Here is a 23545-nt window from a genome sequence, read left to right on the forward strand (position 1 = left end):
CAACTTTAAACACAATGACTTTAGTTTTACAGTGCTTTTCTATTAACTGACACACTAAATACAAAATGATAGTTGGAGTTTTTTATGTTCACATCAAAAACCTTTTACTGACAAAAGTAATGACACACCTGAATACACTGAAATGTAATGTTATTTTCAGGTTGTGTTTAATCAATGTGCATGTCTGTCATCACAGTGCTGTGTGTCGTCTCGTCACACGTTCAGCATCAGTACCACTTTGTTTATGAGGTGAAGAACATGAAAGAAGCGCAGAGTTACTGCAGAGACAAATACACAGACCTGGCCACGATAGACGACGAGGAGGATGTGAAGACCCTGACAGACATGATGGATTTAAACAAAATGGTCCTCGATGAAGACGGCCAGGCGGTGAATTCACTTTTCACTACTGTTCACTCTGTATCTGTTAAATTTGCATTTCTGACAATGACAGTCTGTAAGTGAGAGGTGTCATACACACTGAGCTGCTGCTTTAGTACATTTTCTTCAGACTATGATGAACATTTTAGTACAAATGTTCCACTTTCTTGGTAAATATGACCCAATGACTTTGTTTAAGTGGGACTTCATATGGGAGCAATAACAGAAAGCTAAATGTGAAATATGTGTAAATATCATGAAAATGGACAAAAATGATTTTAATTTATTTTGTAGTAATATGACTATGAATAAGACTAATAAGGCTTTTTCATATAACTGCTTTCATCTACAAAAAACAGCTCAAAATTATTGACAATTTAAAACAGAAGACAGCAAATCATTTAAATAAGAAAGACAAATTTAAAGTTTCATTTAAAGTTTACTATCATGTAATAATTTAACAGTTTGCTGTGTGTGTGCCATTAAATGACTGAAATACTAGTACCAGCAAGTAATACTGCATCAGTTACTTTAGATGAAATCTACTCTTATAATGTATGTGAATGGAAATGTTATGCAAAGTATCTTTAAGTTGAGCAAAGACAAATGTTGTATAACACAATCTAATCTTGCTTTCAGACGGTCTGGATAGGACTGTACGATGACAAACAGCTGAACAGCTGGAGGTGGTCAGACAGAGATGCAGAGGTTGAGTTCACAAATTGGAAGGAAGGCGAACCGAACAACTATATGAGTGTTGAACACTGCACAGAGATGTATAATACTGGAAAATGGAACGATGAGCGTTGTGACCGAACCCTTCGGGCAGTCTGCTCTTCTGTGAGAGGTGAGAGTTATCACTAACGGTCCGTTCTTTTCCAGTTACTGTTCAGTTTCCTCCAGATTTGGGCTGAAATAGTCAGTTCCATCAGTGTGATCCCTGCATTCATTTCAAGGTGTGAAGCAGAGTCATGAAGCCAGTTTCTATAAAGCCTGTTGACTCATTGAGCTCCAACATTAACACAGGTCACTGTCTCAGTCAAAGGGGTAAGAAAAGGAGGCAAAGTGGCTCTGATGTGCCTTTATGGATGAATGTGTGCCTCCATGTTCATATGTACGCTCCACCACTGGATACAGAACGTCTGAAGAGAGAAGTGTAGACGTATGAAGAGGCTGTTAAACAAAACAAACTCTAACATAGTCAGTGTCTTTAATTATTATTTTTACTGACACAGTCCTTTATTGGAGCAGTTCTCAGTGGATTCATAATGACACAAAAATGTTACACAAACTGTGGCATTCATCTTTTTTTCACTCATGTAAAGTGACAGACAGGAAACACAGATTTTCACTATAGTCTATTTTCAGGGTCAGATGTGAAATTTATCCTCATCAATACTACCATGAGTTGGACTGAAGCCCAGAGATACTGCAGAGCAAACTACACAGACCTGGCCACTGTGAGAAATGAAGCAGAGAACCAGGAGGTGAAGAATCTAACTGATGGACAATATGTCTGGATCGGCCTCTTCAGAGACTCCTGGAAGTGGTCTGATGGAAGTAAGTCCTCCTTTACGTACTGGGCCTCAGGAGAACCTAACAACTACGCTGGGAAGGATGCTTGTGTGGCAATGAACTTCCACCGTTCTGGAGGTTGGGAGGACTGGACCTGTGACCAGAACAAACCATTTATTTGTTACAAAGGTAAGTCATGATTCAGTTATCCTTTAAAGGACAGTTCCCAGTGTTCCCAGTGTTCCCAGTGTGTGTTAAGCAGCAGTCAGGTGTCCATATGAACAGTAAAGAGGTTTTCCTCTCTGTAATCATTCCTCCTGTTCATACTGACTATTAAAAGATCTTCAATTGTGCTTCCAGTGTTCAGTGATGGAGGACTGTATCACAGTGTGTCACACAGTCATTTAAAGTAGATGATCAGCTTCTATTGAGCTTCATCAGTCTGAGTTATTATATCAAGTGATATCTGACACATTTACTGTCTTTATAGCATCAGATTCCCTCTTAGTGTTTCCCTGTTGAGCTGTGGTGGAAGTATAGTAACACAAAGACTTTGCTACTAAAAACACTGTAACGTTGAAACATAGAAGATGAAGATTTGACTGAAGCTTCATTTTAGCTTCAGATCAACTTTTAAATCCATGTTTCCACAGAAGGAGGACTGTGGGTTTAGTCCTCCATCACTTCCATTGTAAACATTATGAAGGGATCTTCTAATGGTCAGTATGAACAGCTCAGTTTATTTATACTGTCGTACACAGACTGAGAAATATAATCAAATGTTAACACAAGTGGGAGCGTCCTCATAGCCGAGTGGTTCCAGCACATCATATACCCACAACGTCCCTGGTTAGAGTCCAGCAAGAGCTGTTTGTGATTACTAGAACAAACCACCTTCAAATGTTCTTAATCATTTACTTCATTAACATATTTAATGCTGTATTTTTCTTGTGTATGTGGTCGATGTTTCAATATGATCTTTCTTTCTAGAGCAGCATCTCATTCCTCTGCTTTATTGATTCAGTATCTGATAGTTTCATTGTGTTTTCAGTGTTCACAGCTCCAACCACTGAAGTACCAAACTGGACTCTCCAATCATTTCCAACATCAGTCCCATCAGCCTCCACAACAGCAACAACACAGAGTTTAACCTCCAGTTCAGGAAGCTTCACACCTTCATCATCTTTCCCTGAAACCACAGAGCAGTCTGCAGGTACAGGACATTGTATGTGCATTATGAAGGGATCCCTACATTTGTGAATCTCTTCTGGAAGGATTCTGTATCTGTCGACTGTATTAAGAAGACCTGGAAAAGGGAAACCAATGTTCCCTGATACTGCACGTTCTAATATTCATAGTTGTTCAATAAACAGCAGACACGGGTTAATTCAGATGAAAGTGATTCACCATTTTCATTACTCTAAGGTCATGTTATATACATTTGACCAGTGTGTCATGAATGTGAATCAAGTGATGGTACATTAATGCATTTAGTTAGAGACTGTCCTCTGAGGGACTTGGCTGTCTTTAGATGCTCAGAGGACTCTTTAACTCTCCCGTCACACATTCAAACAACAAAAAAATGTATTCTCAAAGACAGGAAGACATTCCTCCATGCTTCAGAAACTGGCTGCATGGACTAGTTTTAGTTATTCACACGGAGAAACTGTGATTTAATCATTTAAATTACAAATAGAAAGAATATTGGTGTCCCTCTTTGCTAAATGTGCAAAACTCACTTTTTGACTTGTTTTTTATATATATATGTTGTTCTGTTTTTGTATATCCTAATTTTGATGGGTTTTATTTAACAATCACATGTGACTCATATGTACTGTCAGGAGGTTTTGTGTAGTTTACATGTTGGTATGAAAAATGTGTCACTAAAACAACACTCAGAAGAAAGAGTGAAAACTGATGAAGCCTGTTTGTTTCTTAAAGAGATTGTTCCAAAGCACAAGATGCGTGTGAGTGTGAAGATGAACTCCGCTCTGGATCTGAACAACCCTGAGGTGATGGACGAAGTCTTGAAGCAGGTAACTAACAGGACTACAATGTCAATGTTGTTATGAACTAGAGTCAGACCCAAGAGCAGGACACACAGCAGGATAATGAGTGGAGGTGTTTATTGCAAGGCTGAATTGTGATGGAGGCTGATGGCAGGGGGAATGGAGCTCAGAGCTGCTGGGCGGCTGAGGATGAGGTGAAGGTGATCCTAAGGCACGAGGAAAAGTCTGATTATTAAACAGCAAAAAAGAAAGAGTAGAGAATTTACGAGAGTAGCAGAGCCTGAAGTATAGCTGTCACTGAGGTGAGACAACACTCTGGCATTGTTGGAGAGCTGGGGTTCATGTAACTGCAGGTAGGTAAGCTGATGAGAGGCAGGTGTGAGTGGCACAGCAGAGCCAGCAGAAAGGGGGGAGAACCACGGCCACGCCAGCTTCACACACAAAAACAACAAGAAAGAGAGAGAGAGACAAACAGGAAGAACACAGAGAAACACTAGGAGTCTGCAGCAGAGCCAGTCACATTCACAACAAATGTTACATTCAATATTACAGTATATAACAAGCTGGTAGAACATTTTGCTGTGGAGCCCCTGTGTGTAGTTGTGGCTCCTTGTCATGTTACACATCTGGGTAACACTTTACTTGAAGGTATCGTCATAAGAGTGACATGACACTGTCATAACTGTTACATGAAACAGTCATGAACGCGTCATAAACATTATGTCAATGTCATAAACGTTTATGACTGTTGTCATTAAGTGTCATTCTGTTCCTGTAATGACAAGTTGACATTGTTTGGGTTGTCTTGATTATGACAACTTGACTTTAATCAAAGTGACCAGAAAATGTCTTTGTCATGACATCTTGACATTAACAAAATATGCACCTATTTTTGTGTTTGTGGAAAGTTGACATAATGATTATTATAATTAGATGTGCAAGGTTACATACCAATTCTAGCACTTGGTTATAGATGTTTGACAGGATACGGACAGGAAACCCAAAACTGACTGTCAGGACTCCATTATGACAGTGTAATGAAGGGTTAGGGTTAGTGGAGGCTGGTGAAAAATATTGTAGGTGGGGTTGTGCTTTATGAACTTTATGCACAGCTCCACTACTTTCTGAACTCAATACAGCTCCTTTATTTCCTGTCTTACATTATTGGATAAACTGATTAATCCAGGTGTGTCTGACCTCACTAGTTACAACAACAATGGTCAGACACACCTGGATTAATCAGTTTGTCCAATAATCTAAGAAAGGAAATAAAGGAGCTGTATTGAGTTCAGGAAGTAGTGGAGCTGTGCATAAAGCCTATTAACTCAGTTTCAATAACCATCCCAAAACAACTGAACATAAACAGCTGGATACCAGTGCTCTGTGAAATAGTAATTATTTAATACCAGTATTAATAACTTGAGGCATTCTTATACAAAACATAAATAGCATATTGCACAAACACAAGTTTAGAACCAAATTGGAACCAAATAACTTATTAGGTTTACACATGTTTACACACAAAGCTGTTGAGTGTTACAGCAGTGCCCCCTTGTGGCAGAGACATCACATCACAGCAGCAATGTCACCAGGAATCCCACTCTCTCACCCTTGGGGCGATATCTTTATGGCCCTTCAGGCATCAGAACCGACGACGCTGATTGGATAAATTCCTGTTGCTATGTGCAAATCTCTTGTCAGTGATTGGCTGGCTGCTGCACTGACCCAGCCACTCAGCAGGGAGCTTTTTACTCCGAAAATGATGATTTATATTTAATATATATGTTAATGAAGGGTTAGGGTTAACCCATTTTCTGGTCACTTTGATTAAAGTCAAGTTGTCATAATCAAAACAACCCAAACAATGTCAACTTGTCATTACAGGAACAGAATGACACTTAATGACAACAGTCATAAACGTTTATGACATTGACATAATGTTTATGACGCGTTCATGACTGTGTCATGTAACAGTTATGACAGTGTCATGTCACTCTTATGACGATACCTTCAAGTAAAGTTTTACCCAGATCTTTGAGTTGTTTTGGAGAAAAGTTAATAAAATGAATGAAATGTGTTTTTTATCTGGCTCATGTCACAACGGCAGATTTTCTGCTAAACTGGAACTTTTACTCTTCATACTTGAAGTAAATTGAGCTGATTGTAGTTTTGTTCTTTTAATCAGGCAGGATCTGAAATGCAGGACTTTTACTTGTAATGTAGTATTTTTACATTGCTGTATTTTGACTTAAGTAAAGGATCTCAGTCTGTGAGTGATATTCAACACAGTAAATGTTTGTGTATCTCAGCTCAAACAGAGACTGAAGGAGAAGGGGGTGAATGAAGACGTCAAACTGAGCTGGAAGAAGCAGCCTGATGGAAAAGTCTTCCACAAGGAGAAGAAGAAGACGTCAAAAAAAGATGAGCTGTAATGCTGTGTAGAAGTTTGTCTGTTTCTACTGAACAGTTTTTTCCTTCATTCTTTAAAAGTGTGATGTTTTGTTTAAAATATTTGGTGTGATCTTTAAATGATGCAAGTGAGAGTAGTTGTGTGTGAGGCAGACGCCACTGAGCATGTGCGATTCTGTTGAAGCTTCACTTGTTTGTAGAATTTTAGTTTTTAGAGCCCGAGCTCTTCACAGTGCGAAGGCTCTATTTTATCTGTAGGAAAAACTCTGCATTGTTTTTTTCTTCCAAAACAAACATATTTTTGACGACGACCTAAACATGCACAAAACTCATGAAAATGTGCACATGCGTCACACCTGGTGGAAATTTGATATTTAATCAAATTATTTTTATTACAATTATTTTATGGCCTAGGACACTTTAAAATGTCAATTTCTTGGAGGCCAATAGTTTCAGATCTGAGCAGCGCCATCTTGTATAGAGACGGAAGTCCTTTTGACACCAAATCGGTCGCCCCCTGGTGGCCTTTTGATAGAATGCAGTTTTAAGTTACTTCCGCGTTGGCCTCATTTCAGAGGACCAGAACTCCCCACCTAGGTGACAAGCGTCCTGCGGCGAGTTGCCTTCATAACTCCTACATACATTGTCCGATCTGCACCAAAGTGCTCAGGCATGATGAGGGTCCCACCCTGAACACGTCTATATGTCAATACTGACTCATATTAACAGCGCCACCTACTGGACACAGGAAGTCAGCCTCATATGAGAAACATCATCTGATTTACATGAAATTCACAGGTTGTGTTCTCCACATCATACACTACAACATGACATATAATTGGTCCCACCGCCACATAGTGGACACAGGAAGTGTTGTTTAACCCCTTCATACAATGTTAAATAAAAGCCTGGATGCAAAGACCGTTCAGCCCTGCTTGCTTAGCTTTAATTTGAATTAATTTATTTCTAACATGAGAATAAAAACAGATAAAGAAGACAAACAAGAATAACTTGATAAAAGGAGTAGGAAGAAGTATATACTTATAGATTCCTACCCTCTTCTCACTGCTCCTCTATTAACTCTCATATCATTTATAAACAACTATCGCAAGTTTATTTACAACCAAAATATTCAGCCAGTGCCAAAAAAAAAAGAATAAGACCAACCTATTAACACAGCTCCTCCTCATCCATATACCTCTTAAATATAGTATATCTGTCTGAACTGATTTTGGATTTGAACTTAGTTTCAACTCAATATCCACAAATTCACTCCACAGATTGAAGTAGACATTTCTTCACTGTTGTATGAACACAGTGTTTTTTTCAGATTAAAATCTCCTCTAAAATTACAGCCCCCCTCTCTGTCACAGAACAGTTTTTTGTATATTACCCAGAAGTGAATTATTTCCTGCTTTAAAACATCATTTGTGCAGTTTTAAATTTGACTAGATCGTGTGACTTTAAAAAAAAGCATGTTTGTGTGTTCACAGTATCCTACATGGTTTACTATCCTAATTGCTCTTTTTTTGTAGTTTTCATAATGGTTGTAAGTTGCTTTTATAGGTGTTACCCCATACTTCCACACAGTAATTCAGATATGGTAATTAATATAAGTGAACAATACAGACAATGATTTATGATCCAGTGTTTGTCTTGTTTTCCCCAGAGCTGCAATGCTCCTTCCACCTGTTATTATATGACTTATGTGAGGTTTCCAGCTGATTTTGTAGTCGTGTCACACCCAGTACAAGTAAAACTTAGTAAACCTATCAGTTTCTTAGCTTCCAGATAAATTACAGATCCTTCATTAAATTAATCATCAGCCATCATCTTTCATTTATTCTGCTATATTGAGTAATAATCTGTTTACTACATATTGTATTGCAAGTTCATTATTACATTTATTAATAGTCTTGTTAGTCAATAAATAATTGTTGTTTATTCTTTGAAGTGGTACAGAGATCAATTAAACCGTTGAATCATTCAGATATTATGAGACTGATCTATTCAAAATTATTGATTTATTAATGAATGATTAATTTAAATAATGTGTCTCCTCTCGAGGGGTGGTGCCCCTTTTTAACGAGTGCTTATTAATAAACATTGTAATTCGCTACCACTGATAATCCATGTACCAACCAAAAGGAAAACTATAAATATCACCAAATTACACAGATAATTCTTTCCTGAAACTTTGAAGAAGTGAATAATGAATTATAAGAATAACGGAGCTTTAAAATAAAGTGTGACATGAACTCAGATGGCGTGTCCTGGTGGTGATTGCCTGCCCCGCCTTAATGTGTTGCACCTGTGTCTCATTGTCTTCCCCTCCTTCTGTGTCAGATCTTCTTTGCCTTAGTTTGACACTTCCTGTCACATCCTGTGTTAGTTTGTGTTTTATTTTGGAAAGTTGTTCTCCCCTTGTGTATTTTGTTAGTTTTACTTCCTGTGTTCCTCCTGCCTTGGTTGATTGCTTCATGTGTTTCACCTGTCTTGTTTCTCTCACCTGTGTCCTGTTAGTTATTTCCCCCCTTGTCTATATAGGTTTTTGGTTTCCTGTCCAGTCTTTGTCCGAGTCTCTGTGTTTGTCCTGTGTAGTTTTGTGTGTGTAGGTTTTGCCAGTGGTCATTCGGTCTGTGTTTTTCTGTTTAGTTAGTTATTCCTGGTTTGGCCAATAAAGTGCCTTTTTTGTCCCGAGACTGTCTGTCTGCATTTTTGGGTCCATCTGTGCTACTCATCGTGACACTTCCAGCATTTTCCTGTTGTGTTCCTAGTGTGTTTCCACCTTTGCATGTTTGACTGTGTAGTGGACATACGGTTGAACATCATCTGGCCATAGTCACCTTTGACCCCGGGTGAAATAAACTAGACCCAGTCTCTCTTTGGGATAAACAAAAGTCCATTAACATTCCACATAGAAGCTCAAAGTGACAGAACTACATAAAATGTAACATAAGACAGATATTGGTTTCTCCTTCAGGCGTCAGCACTGGTCAAAAACCCCCACTCCCCTTTCTACCATCAACTGAACCTGTGAATGGAAATGAATGTTAAAACTTATACATAGACATCTTGGTCAATAGTTATGTAGTTATGTAAATCATTATGATGATAATCAATTATCTTACATACATGGTAGAATAACAATGTGTTATGCTTGATTATATTAATTATTTTCAGGCTTTAATGAATGAAACTGATGTCTGCTCAATGCCAGAATAATACATTCTGTGTTGTGTTACTGTATTATAGTATGTATTTTATAAGGATTTAATGACCTGAATAATAATAATGAATGAAGATGATACGTTTTGTGGTAAAAACCAGAAATGACATCCTCACCAGTGAGATAAAGAAGGAAGGGAAGGATCTGATAGGCTGACACACACAGTCCTCCCCAGGGAGAAAACCAGCCTTCACTGCTGGATTCTCTCTCTTGTTTTGTTCCTCTCTTAACTTTCTTATGTATCTTGCTTCTACTCTCTTCTTAAGTCATCAAAGCGGGTGTAGTTCTGAATGGCTCGATCATAATCTGAGAAACACAGTGACATCAATTTAAATTCATGGAGGCTTCATTTTCATGTTTCTTGACATTTGAACATATTGTGCACATCTCTTATGTCACTGTCATTTGCATCATGCAAAGTGTTTATTATTTTCCTATGAGGCTCTGCACTGTCACACTGGCTGATTATATCGGTCTGCTGATGCTGTACTGAATATCAGGTCAAGAGTGATTTCCTTGTTATGGAGTTTTCTTACTGACCACAGCCACAGAAAGCCAAGAAAATCTATGATGAATGACTATTGTTCATTTAAAGGCAGTGATGTATTAATTCATTTATCATGTGTAACAGCCCGTCTCAGGGTGGGACAAAGAGGGGAGACCAGTCAGGAGGTGTAACTCAATAGGTTTGGTTCATATTTTGTCAAGACGGTCTTTAAGCACATGAATTATTCACATCTCCAGCTTCTATATTAATATTCTGAGTTTCTACTGGAATAAAAACTCCTTATTTATCTTCTACTGGTCCTTTATGCAGCGCCTCAGTTCAGCCTCTGTGTGAAACAGTTTGAGCTCCTGTCTCTTTAAGGCCTTCTTTGAAGCTTTTGACTTGCAGGCAACATTTCTACATAAGTTCAAACCAACTTTGACCACGTTTAACATTCGACATCAGAACAGGATATAAATAACAGAAAACCACAAAAAGCAGAATAAGAGCTCGTCAACCAGAACCTGATGGTACCGAACCAGAACCAGAACCAGAACCAGTAGTTAGAGCCTCTCTCTCTCTCTCTGTCTCTCTCTCTCTCTCTCTCTCTCTCTCTCTCTCTCTCTCTCTGTCTCTCTCTCTCTGTCTCTCTCTCTCTCTGTCTCTCTCTCTCTGTCTCTCTCTCTCTCTCTCTCTCTCTCTCCTCTCTCTCTCTGTCTCTCTCTGTCTCTCTCTCTCTCTGTCTCTCTCTCTCTCTCTCTGTCTCTCTCTGTCTCTCTCTCTCTCTCTCTCTCTCTCTCTCTCTCTCTCTCTCTCTCTCTCTCTCTCTGTCTCTCTCTCTCTCTCTCTCTCTCTCTCTCTCTGTCTCTCTCTCTCTCTCTCTCTCTCTCTCTGTCTCTCTCTCTGCCATCTACTGCTAATTAAAGGCAAAGTTTAAATGACACATTCTTCACCTGGCAAACAGGACAACCCGTTAAAAAGGATTCAATTATTTCCACAGTTAACTTTTGTGTTTACATGAAGCTTTTTTTACTGACGTGGTTTTTAATCTTATTATTAAATAACAAGAGACAGATTAACACAGGCAGTGTTTCATAGTGTTCACCAAAGGACAGTTCTTTACATTTGCAAACATTTGCATTTACTTTTGTGTGTGTGTGTGTGTGTGTGTGTGTTTGTGTGTGTGTGTGTGTGTGTGTGTTTGTATGTGTGTGTGTGTGTGTGTGTGTGTTTGTATGTGCGTGTGTGTGTGTGTGTGTGTTTTTATATATGTGTGTGTGTGTGTGTGTGTGTGTGTGTGTGTGTGTGTGTGTGTGTGTGTGTGTGTGTGTGTATACCTGGCAGCATCCTCAGCAGCAGCCAATCAGGCTTCAGCTCCCTCCCTAAATGTCTAAATGTCCAAATTCTCTGATTCCAGCCGCAACATTCACTATCATCCTGTGCACATGCATCCCTTCATCCCTCCATCCTTTCTCCTCAGGTTCCCACTACAGCTTCCCCCCGATGGCTTCGACCTCAGCTGCCCCGACGGCACCCACACCGGCTGCCCCCGGGGGCGTTTCCGGCCAACCAACTGTATTTCCTACTTTTTCTTCTTTTCCCCTTCCCTACCTTTACCGAATTCGCTTTCACCTTTTTTTTGCAAATGTTTTTCCGCCGCATGGCCTTCTGAGTTCTCTCTCTGACCCCTTCATCCGCTATCCATCCACCCAATAATCATAGCAGCTATCCTTCGGGGGCACGAGTGGTCTAAAATGAACATAGGCATATACTCCGACAATACAGCAGTCGTAGACATTATTAATAGAGGCCGTTCAGGTAGCCAAGACATCATGCCGTTCATTCTAAAACTCACTCTCGCACCAGTTCACCATCCAAGCACATCACATATCCAGCTACAAAAACACCATCGCTGACTCACTCTCTCGTTTTTCTTTACAGAGATTCAGATGCTTAGCACCAGCCGCCGACCACCTCCCGACTCAGATCACACCGTTTTCAGCCACCATCTTCCCCTAAACCCACGACTGGAACATTTAATACTCACATCCCAAGACGCCATCCTCAACAGCCTCGCTCCCCGAACCCTGCCATCCTACCTGACCGGGTGGAATTGCTTCAATACCTTTCACGCAGCCCACCGCCTCCCGTTTCCCTCACTCCTTACCATTTCCAGTTTCATCACATATGCCCACTCCATCCTAAAGATAAGAACAACCACCATCCAAACATACATCAGCGGAATCAACTTTATCATGAAATTGTCCTCCGGAGCTCCCATGTCCTAGCTTTTCACACTCACACATCCGTATGTTAATTAAAGGACTCCGTAAAGCTGAACCTCATCCCACAGCAAAACGTTCACCTCTCAATTCTGACCTTCTCACACACTGTATCAGAACCCTCCGCACCAGTTACCTATCCCCGTATATAGATAAGGTTTTAGAGTCCATGTTCCTACTAGCATTCTTCGGTTTTATTGCGTTGTTCAGAGTTCACCACTTCCTCTTCTCACTACGACCCATCGCAACACTCCACCATATCTAACATATCAGTCCACTCTCCTGACACACTCATCTTCCACCTCAGAAAATGTTTTAAATAATCAATCCGGCCAGTCACAACCCGTTTTCCTATTGCGTTTGCATCCATTCCTGAACCTGTACGAACCCGTCCTTAACTACATCCGTTAAGACAAACCAGCCGCGCCTTCGTTACTGAGACAGGTACAGTAACCACACATTTTTGGTTCCACTTCCACTTCCGGCAAATCCTAATAAAATCCTGCGTATCCCCAGAATCATACTCAAGTCATTCATTCCGCATCGGTGCCGCCTCCTCAGCTTCCCGTCAAAGTATCCCGGACAACCAAATTCTCGGACGTTGGTCGTCACCCGCTTACTTAACTTACATCCGCCACAGCACAACCGACATTAAAAACACACACGCTCCTGTCCTCTGGAAGACTTTTTGGGGGTCTGCAACTCGGACCAGACATCGAGACAGCTCCCCCACCCAGAGTCTCATCCTGTCCCGGTTCCCTCCACACACCCAACTAGAAGACGGGTCCAGCATCCTGCGCCTCCTCATCGACCCGGCAACCGGCTTCAACTTTAATCCACACCACACACTACACCTCTCTTTACTCCTCTCTTACATCCCATCCTTTCCCCTCATCCTCCCTCCCAACCCTACGAGCCCTCCACCCTAACCCTACATCCCTTCTTCCCTATCCCTCAACCCTTTTTCCTTCCACATAATAAATACTTAAACTCATATCTTAGTTAGCGTGGTCTTTGTTAGTGAACCTGGTCTTAGTGAGGACTCTGAATCAGCTGCAGCTGTCTGATAGACTTTTTAGGGAGACCTGTAAAGACTCTGTTACACTATCCAATCTGCTGAAGAGAAACTTATGGACAAGTTTTTATTAATCCTGCTAAGACATAAGTCCTTTAACTCTTGATATATTCTTCAGCTGATAGTAGACTAACTTTGTAACTGTCTTTATGTGGTTGTTGAAATTCAGGTCTGAGACGACACCAACATGTCTGGATGGGTTTGTGGTTTTTAACATCACTGATTAAAGCTGGACCGTTGTCCCCTGGTGATATAGTAATGTAAATGTGTGTCGTCTGTATAATTATGGTACATATTTGGTTGTTTTCTATAATCTGAGCTTGTGGGAGCATGTAGACATTGAACAGGAGGATTATTCTTGACCTGATATTCAGTACACTATCAGGAAACCTGCATAATCAGTTCTGTGGAAACTGAAGAGTCTGAACACTTGCATACTAAACACAATGAACTCTTTGTACGGTTTCAGTAAATATGAGATATTTGCCTGATATGAAAATACTAAACACAATGAACACTTTGCATGGTTCCAGTAAAGGTGAGGTAACAGGTAAATAACCTACAGCTGCATATCATCAGTCACAGACTCAGAGAGAGAAGCAGATACAAACAGACGATGATGGAGAAAGTTCTTTTCAGCATCTTAGCTGCGTCAGGTAAGACTTTTATTTATTTATATATGTGTATTTTTAATTGTCATTCATTTCCCATATTATTATTGATATTATACATTGTGGCAGTGTTTCCCCTAGAAATGTTTATAGCAGCGGTGCTGTGTGTCGGTAACCTAGCAACACTAAGGGGGGCCGGGGGTTTGCTCCCCTAATAGGGCTGAAACTAATGATTATTTTTATAATTGATTAATTAGTCGATTATTTTTACGATGAATCAGATAAAAAAATATGTTTTTAATGTCCACCCCTGCATTAAAAAACAAAACATTATTTCAAATTGACAGTGCAAAAAAGTGCTCAGACAACATGTTGCTGCTTAGACGTCCCTGAGTTGTTAAAAGTAATATTAAATTATAAACTAAAAAAATTCCAGGGAAATGTTGAGTGCCACGGGGCTACTGCCGGAACAAGTACACGATTTATTTCCAGTGTTCAAAAGTCACCCTGATCATATTCTGGTTTCAAGTATTAAGTACATCTTACTAGTCAGTATCAAGTGTAATGTACTTTATTCTCAACTTAACATACCTGAAAATATTAAGTTAATGTTAATCATATTTAAGCATAAATAATATTTATTAAAACTAATTAAAGTCTGTAAAGTAAGAATAAATATGTGTTCTGAGTTTGACATACCACAGAAAAGTGTGTTGTTAACCACCCTGCCAAATATGAATGATTAAATAATCGCTAAATATGTGAAATTAGGCTTCAAAGTTATGTAAAAATCAGCTATCATCATAACACATTTGAACTCCACATCAGGGAAAGGCAAACCTTCACTCCAAATATGGTCTAAGGGCAGAGAAAGAGAGGCCAGATGGGTCAAGAGAACAGTGAAAATGAGACTGTTTCAAAAAATGTACATTGACAGTATTGGTGTCTTTAAAATAATGCAATAATTGATAGTTGCAGTCATTACAGTCACTCTGTAAAAGTAGTAGGCTTTATGACCATCCAGGTAGATGTTAGCAAGAACACATAACAACAGTATACAGTATAGTAAACTTACAAATGTGCAATTTCCCGGTACGCCCGATGGCCTGTCCATGCCTGGCAAGTTGTGTTCTGAAGCCTAGCCTACACCGAAGCCATGAAATCGAGCAAGTGATCAAAATAGTTAACATCATGTTACTTCAAGTCATTTTTGCAGCGGCGCTGAGAATTCAACAACTGAATGTACATATAAACACTGCATTGTGGTATCTTAGTGATTGTAATATGTACAGCACTGTGACAACTTTAAACACAATGACTTTAGTTTTACAGTGCTTTTCTATTAACTGACACACTAAATACAAAATGATAGTTGGAGTTTTTTATGTTCACATCAAAAACCTTTTACTGACAAAAGTAATGACACACCTGAATACACTGAAATGTAATGTTATTTTTAGGTGGTGTTTAATCAATGTGCATGTCTGTCATCACAGTGCTGTGTGTCGTCTCGTCACACGTTCAGCATCAGTACCACTTTGTTTATGAGGTGAAGAACATGACTGAAGCGCAGAGTTACTGCAGAGACAAATACACAGACCTGGCCACGATAGACGACATGGAGGATGTGAAGACCCTGACAGACATGGTGGATTTAAACAAAATGGTCCTCGATGAACACGGCCATGCGGTGAATTCACTTTTCACTACTGTTCACTCTGTATCTGTTAAATTTGCATTTATGACAATGACAGTCTGTAAGTGAGAGGTGTCACACACACTGAGCTGCTGCTTTAGTACATTTTCTTCAGACTATGATGAACATTTTAGTACAAATGTTCCACTTTCTTGGTAAATATGACCCAATGACTTTGTTTTAAGTGGGACTTCATATGGGAGCAATAACAGAAAGCTAAATGTGAAATATGTGTAAATATCATGAAAAGGGACAAAAATGTTTTTAATGTATTTTGTAGTAACATGACTATGAATAAGAATAATAAGGCTTTTTCATATAACTCCTTTCATGGACAAAAAACAGCTCAAAATTATTGACAATTTAAAACAGAAGACATCAAATCATTTAATTAAGAAAGACGAATTTAAAGTTTCATTTAAAGTTTACTATCATGTAATAATTTAACAGTTTGCTGTGTGTGTGCCATTAAATGACTGAAATACTAGTACCAGCAAGTAATACTGCATCAGTTACTTTAGATGAAATCTACTCTTATAATGTATGTGAATGGAAATGTTATGCAAAGTATCTTTAAGCTGAGCAAAGACAAATGTTGTATAACACAATCTAATCTTGCTTTCAGACGGTCTGGATAGGACTGTACGATGACGAACAGCTGAACAGCTGGAGGTGGTCAGACAGACATGCAGAGGTTGAGTTCACAAATTGGTACCCAGGCGAACCGAACAACTATGGGAGTGGTCAATACTGCACAGAGATGTCTGATACTGGAAAATGGTACGATATTCCTTGTGCCCTAACCCGTCAGGCAGTCTGCTCTTCTGTGAGAGGTGAGAGTTATCACTAACGGTCCGTTCTTTTCCAGTTACTGTTCAGTTTCCTCCAGATTTGGGCTGAAATAGTCAGTTCCATCAGTGAGATCCCTGCATTCATTTCAAGGTGTGAAGCAGAGTCATGAAGCCAGTTTCTATAAAGCCTGTTGACTCATTGAGCTCCAACATTAACACAGGTCACTGTCTCAGTCAAAGGGGTAAGAAAAGGAGGCAAAGTGGCTCTGATGTGCCTTTATGGATGAATGTGTGCCTCCATGTTCATATGTACGCTCCACCACTGGATACAGAACGTCTGAAGAGAGAAGTGTAGACGTATGAAGAGGCTGTTAAACAAAACAAACTCTAACATAGTCAGTGTCTTTAATTATTATTTTTACTGACACAGTCCTTTATTGGAGCAGTTCTCAGTGGATTCATAATGACACAAAAACGTTACACAAACTGTGGCATTCATCTTTTTTCACTCATGTAAAGTGACAGACAGGAAACACAGATTTTCACTATGGTCTATTTTCAGGGTCAGATGTGACATTTATCCTCATCACTCGTCCCATGAGTTGGACTGAGGCCCAGAGCTACTGCAGAGCAAACTACACAGACCTGGCCACTGTGAGAAATGAAGCACAGAACCAGGAGGTGAAGGATCTAGCTGGTGGAGAAATAGTCTGGATCGGCTTCTTTAGAGACTCCTGGAAGTGGTCTGATGGAAGTAACTCCTCCTTTAGGTACTGGGCCTCAGGAGAACCTAACAACTACCGTGGGAAGGAGGAGGATTGTGTGGCAATGAACTTCAACCGTTCTGGACTTTGGGAGGACTGGACCTGTGACCAGAACAAACCATTTATTTGTTACGAAGGTAAGTCATGATTCAGTTATCCTTTAAAGGACAGTTCCCAGTGTTCCCAGTGTTCCCAGTGTGTGTTAAGCAGCAGTCAGGTGTCCATATGAACAGTAAAGAGGTTTTCCTCTCTGTAATCATTCCTCCTGTTCATACTGACTATTAAAAGATCTTCAATTGTGCTTCCAGTGTTCAGTGATGGAGGACTGTATCACAGTGTTTCCACACAGTCATTTAAAGTAGCTGATCAGCTTCTATTGAGCTTCATCAGTCTGAGTTATTATATCAAGTGATATCTGACACATTTACTGTCTTTTTAGTCCTCCATCACTTCCATTGTAAACATTATGATCTAATGGTCAGTATGAACAGGAGGAATCATTACAGTAAACATGATGAAGGGATCTTCTAATGGTCAGTATGAACAGTCAGCTCAGTTTATTTATACTGTTGTACACAGACTGAGAAATATAATCAAATGTTAACACAAAGTGGGAGCGTCCTCATAGCCGAGTGGTTCCAGCACATCATATACCCACAACGTCCCTGGTTAGAGTCCAGCAAGAGCTGTTTGTGATTACTAGAACAAACCACCTTCAAATGTTCTTAATCATTTACTTCATTAACATATTTAATGCTGTATTTTTCTTGTGTATGTGGTCGATGTTTCAATATGATCTTTCTTTCTAGAGCAGCATCTCATTCCTCTGCTTTATTGATTCAGTATCTGATAGTTTCATTGTGTTTTCAGTGTTCACAGCTCCAACCACTGAAGAACCAAACTGAACGCTCTAATATTCATAGTTGTTCAATAAACAGCAGACACGGGTTAATTCAGATGAAAGTGATTCACCATTTTCATTACTCTAAGGTCATGTTATATACATTTGACCAGTCTGTCATGAATGTGAATCAAGTGATGGTACATTAATGCCTTTAGTTAGAGACTGTCCTCTGAGGGACTCTTTAACTCTCCCGTCACACATTCAAACAACAAAAAAATGTATTCTCAAAGACAGGAAGACATTCCTCCATGCTTCAGAAACTGGCTGCATGGACTAGTTTTAGTTATTCACACGGAGAAACTGTGATTTAATCATTTAAATTACAAATAGAAAGAATATTTGGGTCCCTTTTTGAAAAATTTGGACTCACTTTGACAACATTTGTATTTATATATATATATATATATATATATATATATATATATATATATATATATTGTTCTGTTTTTGTATATCCAAATTTTGATGGGTTTTATTTAACAATCACATGTGACTCATATGTACTGTCAGGAGGTTTTGTGTAGTTTACATGTTGGTATGAAAAATGTGTCACTAAAACAACACAAAACTGATGAAGCCTGTTTGTTTCTTAAAGAGATTGTTCCAAAGCACAAAATGCGTGTGAGTGTGAAGATGAACTCCGCTCTGGATCTGAACAACCCTGAGGTGATGGAGGAAGTCTTGAAGCAGGTAACTAACAGGACTACAATGTCAATGTTGTTATGAACTAGAGTCAGACCCAAGAGCAGGACACACAGCAGGATAATGAGTGGAGGTGTTTATTGCAAGGCTGAATTGTGATGGAGGCTGATGGCAGGGGGAATGGAGCTCAGAGCTGCTGGGCGGCTGAGGATGAGGTGAAGGTGATCCTAAGGCACGAGGAAAAGTCTGATTATTAAACAGCAAAAAAGAAAGAGTAGAGAATTTACGAGAGTAGCAGAGCCTGAAGTATAGCTGTCACTGAGGTGAGACAACACTCTGGCATTGTTGGAGAGCTGGGGTTCATGTAACTGCAGGTAGGTAAGCTGATGAGAGGCAGGTGTGAGTGGCACAGCAGAGCCAGCAGAAAGGGGGGAGAACCACGGCCACGCCAGCTTCACACACAAAAACAACAAGAAAGAGAGAGACAAACAGGAAGAACACAGAGAAACACTAGGAGTCTGCAGCAGAGCCAGTCACATTCACAACAAATGTTACATTCAATATTACAGTATATAACAAGCTGGTAGAACATTTTGCTGTGGAGCTCGTGTGTGTAGTTGTGGCTCCTTGTCATGTTACACATCTGGGTAACACTTTACTTGAAGGTATCGTCATAAGAGTGACATGACACTGTCATAACTGTTACATGACACAGTCATGAACGCGTCATAAACATTATGTTAATGTCATAAACGTTTATGACTGTTGTCATTAAGTGTCATTCTGTTCCTGTTTTTTAGCTGTTATTATGCAGTGTGATGGCATGAAGCAGGAAAGATTTCCTGTATCTGTCCCTTCGACAGCGGAGCACCTTCTCCTCCTCCGCTGTCTGTCCACTGTGTGATGGAGAGGCTGCTGGTCAATGTCCATGATGGAGAACAGTTTATTCAGTGTCCTCCTCTCCACCACGGTCTCAAAAGACTCCTGCCCAGTACAGAGCCAGCCTTCTTGATGATCTTATCAAGTCTATTGGTGTCGCTGGCTCTGATGCTGCTGCCCCAACACACAATAGCAAAGAAAATGGCGCTGGCAACAACAGACAGGTAGAAGATCTCCAACATTGTAATGACAAGTTGACATTGTTTGGGTTGTCTTCATTATGACAACTTGACTTTAATCAAGTTGACATAATGATTATTATAATTAGATGTGCAAGGTTACAGACCAATTCTAGCACTTGGTTATAGATGTTTGACAGGATACGGACAGGAAACCCAAAACTGACTGTCAGGACTCCATTATGACAGTGTAATGAAGGGTTAGGGTTAACCCATTTTGTGGTAATGTCACTTTGATTAAAGTCAAGTTGTCATAATCAAGACAACCCAAACAATGTCAACTTGTCATTACAGGAACAGAATGACACTTAATGACAACAGTCATAAACGTTTATGACATTGACATAATGTTTATGACGCGTTCATGACTGTGTCATGTAACAGTTATGACAGTGTCGTGTCACTCTTATGATGATACCTTCAAGTAAAGTGTTACCCAGATCTTTGAGTTGTTTTGGAGAAAAGTTAGTAAAATGAATGAAATGCGTTTTTTATCTGGCTCATGTCACAATGGCAGATTTTCTGCTAAACTGGAACTTTTACTCTTCATACTTGAAGTAAATTGAGCTGATTGTAGTTTTGTTCTTTTAATCAGGCAGGATCTGAAATGCAGGACTTTTACTTGTAATGTAGTATTTTTAAATTGCTGTATTTTGACTTAAGTAAAGGATCTCAGTCTGTGAGTGATATTCAACACAGTAAATGTTTGTGTATCTCAGCTCAAACAGAGGATGAAGGAGAAGGGGGTGAATGAAGACGTCAAACTGAGCTGGAAGAAGCAGCCTGATGGAAAAGTCTTCCATAAGGAGAAGAAGAAGACGTCAAAAAAAGATGAGCTGTAATGCTGTGTAGAAGTTTGTCTGTTTCTACTGAACAGTTTTTTCCTTCATTCTTTAAAAGTGTGATGTTTTGTTTAAAATATTTGGTGTGATCTTTAAATGATGCAAGTGAGAGTAGTTGTGTGTGAGGCAGACGCCACTGAGCATGTGCGTCTGCCACAAGGAGAAGAAGACAAAGAAGAGCAAGCAGCAGTGTCCCTTTAATGGCTTTTAGTGTAGCAGCCCCTCGGCTCTGGAACAGCCTGCCGAGGCTGTTAGACAGACTGAGTCTGTTCATGCTTTTAAGATGCATCTTAACACTCACTTTTTTCTCTGGATCTTAACTGTGTTTAATCTGGTTTTTATATTTGTATCTGATTATTTGGGGTTTAAATTTGTGCTTAAACTTGGTTCTATTTTAATCTTGCTGTTTTTTAACATCTGCTACACACATCAATGTGTTGAAGCTCGTATGTGCATACATGAGACAAAGTCTGTTTGCTTTTTAATGTATATTTAAATATAATCAACCTGAAGAGGAACATCTCAATAAAAGATGAGAAGTTTTTGTCTATTATGGAAGATTTTATCCTTCATCCTTTAATTGTTTGATGTTTTGTTAAAAATATTTGGTGTGGTCTTCAAATGATACATATAATGATCATAAAGTATGTAAATCTATGCTGTAACCTCAGTAGGATTTATTTCATTTGTTTGCTCAGACAAAATTAAAATCTTTATGAAAACTTAAAGAGTCATTCTGCTGATTTTCTATATTTTTCTTCATGTTTGGCTCCAAACCAACAATGAACTGATCTATTAACAATTTTTGTGTGTATCAGAGTCTGATATATCTTATTCCTCCGTTGTTGTTTGGTAGTTTGGTCATGTTAGTTTGTTTTAGAGTTGGATGTCTCGAGACCGGTCTTGGTCTCGAGACCGATCTCGAGACCACTTTTACGTGGTCTCGGTCTTGTCACAGTCTCGACCGTCTTTGGTCTTGGTCTTGTCTTGGTCTCGTATCCCTCGGTCATGTCTTGGTCTCATTGTCTTGGTCTTGCGGTCTCAGGTCGACATAGTGGTCGGGATATTTGCAACAAATAATGTCCATGATACAAAACATAACATTCGATAATGCAACATTAAATTATTTCGCCTTTCATGCCCTTCAAATGCAACCAATCAATGACATACATGTATTTTGTTGTGATTAAGAAACTGGCGCTCATCCAATCAAAAGACGCAAGTGTAGCCAGCGCGAAACGTTAGGTTTACGTCCTAGCTGTCAGTCTCAGTCAGACCTAGTAATAATAATGTCAGCAAATTCCGCCATCATTATATTTGCATTCACGGAACATAAATAAATTTGCAGTCCAGGGGAAAGAAATAAGCATTCTGCAAAATGCAAGTTTTGCAAAGTCTCTCTCACCGAAACAGCCGGGACCACATCAACGTTCACCAGACACCTGGAGCAGAGACACCCGGAGAGGTAAGCTAGCCAGTTGGTACTGGCTCGAAACTCTTTATCCATACCAATCTCACATGACCAGATCATGCATGTGTTAGTATTATGTATCATGACATGCTCTGTCTCTGCATTGTTCTGTCTGTAGTTGAAATAATACCTTCTTAAATTTAATTTAAACTGGGACTGAACCTCTTACCCCAGTATGCTGCTCTTATTCAATTGATGCAAGTTATGGTGTAACACTAGCTCACTAGCTGTTTTTTGTTTTGTTTTTTTTGGTCTCGGTCTTGGTCTCGTCTCGGTCTCGTCTCGACTTTGTCTTGGTCTTGACTCAGTCTGTCTTGGCCTTGGTCTTGTCTTGGTCTCGGTCTTGATACCCTCTGGTCTTGGTAGTGTCTTGGTCTCGGTTTAGGCGGTCTTGACTACAAGTTTAGTTTGTTTAGAAACGGAAACATAGACTAACTGCACATGCTCAGTGGCGTCCGTCTCTACCCGAAGGGAACATTCCTAAACAAATGCAGTAGAAGCAAATCACTCACTATAATCTGTAACTGGTATGAATTCCTTAACTTTAACCCTTAAAGTACATTGTACTGCGTATACTTAGGCTTTATAGTTTCATGTAGTGATTTTTCATGCAGGTTTTTTATTTGTAATGTAATTCTGACATTAAGGATGTGAATACGTCTTCCACCACTGCTAACAATATATAGCAGCCTGCCAGAGGCCGTTAGACAGGTTGAGTCTGTCCATGCTTTTAAGGCTCACTTTTATTCTCTGGATTTTAACTTTGTTTAATCTGCTTTTTATATTTTGAATCAAATCAGATGCTGAGCTCTGTGAGCACTATTCACATCACATTTATAGATTAAAATTCAGTTTATTGTTTCTTCATTTATCAAATTAAAAGCTGAAGTTTGTGCTGAACATGAAGTGAAATAAGATAATAAGAGACATCAAATAATTGTTGTAATAGTGAGATTAGCATGGATTACATAGATTAGCATCAGTAGAACATAATACAGGAGACCCTTTTATTCAGTGTTTTAATACATTTAATTCATCACCATGACTGATTATTCATTTGATGAAGGACACTAAATACTTTAAAGTTATTTGTGGAGACATTTTAGCAAATAATAACCCAGTTCAACATGTTTTCATATCTTAACAGGTTTCATCGCATCAAACGTTTCATTTTTCTTTCACTATAATAAATAAACTTGATGAACATGTGCAGTGTCGACTGGTGAAATGACTTATTTAGACTGAATGAGACTTTTAGTTATGAGCTCATTACTTAAAACTGCAGCTTTTGCTAAAGGAGTTGACACAGTGCTGATTAA

The 23545-nt window shown here is 39.3% G+C and overlaps 1 protein-coding gene across 1 annotated transcript; it reads left to right on the plus strand.

Annotated features, from left to right (window-relative positions):
* The first annotated feature begins 231 nt into the window (after nucleotides 1-231).
* Nucleotides 232-20788, plus strand: LOC133987991 (macrophage mannose receptor 1-like). The gene is made up of 5 exons (XM_062427501.1): nucleotides 232-390; nucleotides 1021-1228; nucleotides 17048-17386; nucleotides 18749-18843; nucleotides 20633-20788. Exons 1-5 carry the CDS (start codon nucleotides 259-261, stop codon nucleotides 20753-20755), a joined length of 897 nt encoding a protein of 298 aa, XP_062283485.1. The 5' UTR covers nucleotides 232-258; the 3' UTR covers nucleotides 20756-20788.
* Nucleotides 20789-23545: the final 2757 nt, after the last annotated feature.

The sequence above is a fragment of the Scomber scombrus genome, chromosome 10 (genome assembly GCF_963691925.1).
Source record: "Scomber scombrus chromosome 10, fScoSco1.1, whole genome shotgun sequence".
Classification (NCBI taxonomy): domain Eukaryota; kingdom Metazoa; phylum Chordata; class Actinopteri; order Scombriformes; family Scombridae; genus Scomber; species Scomber scombrus.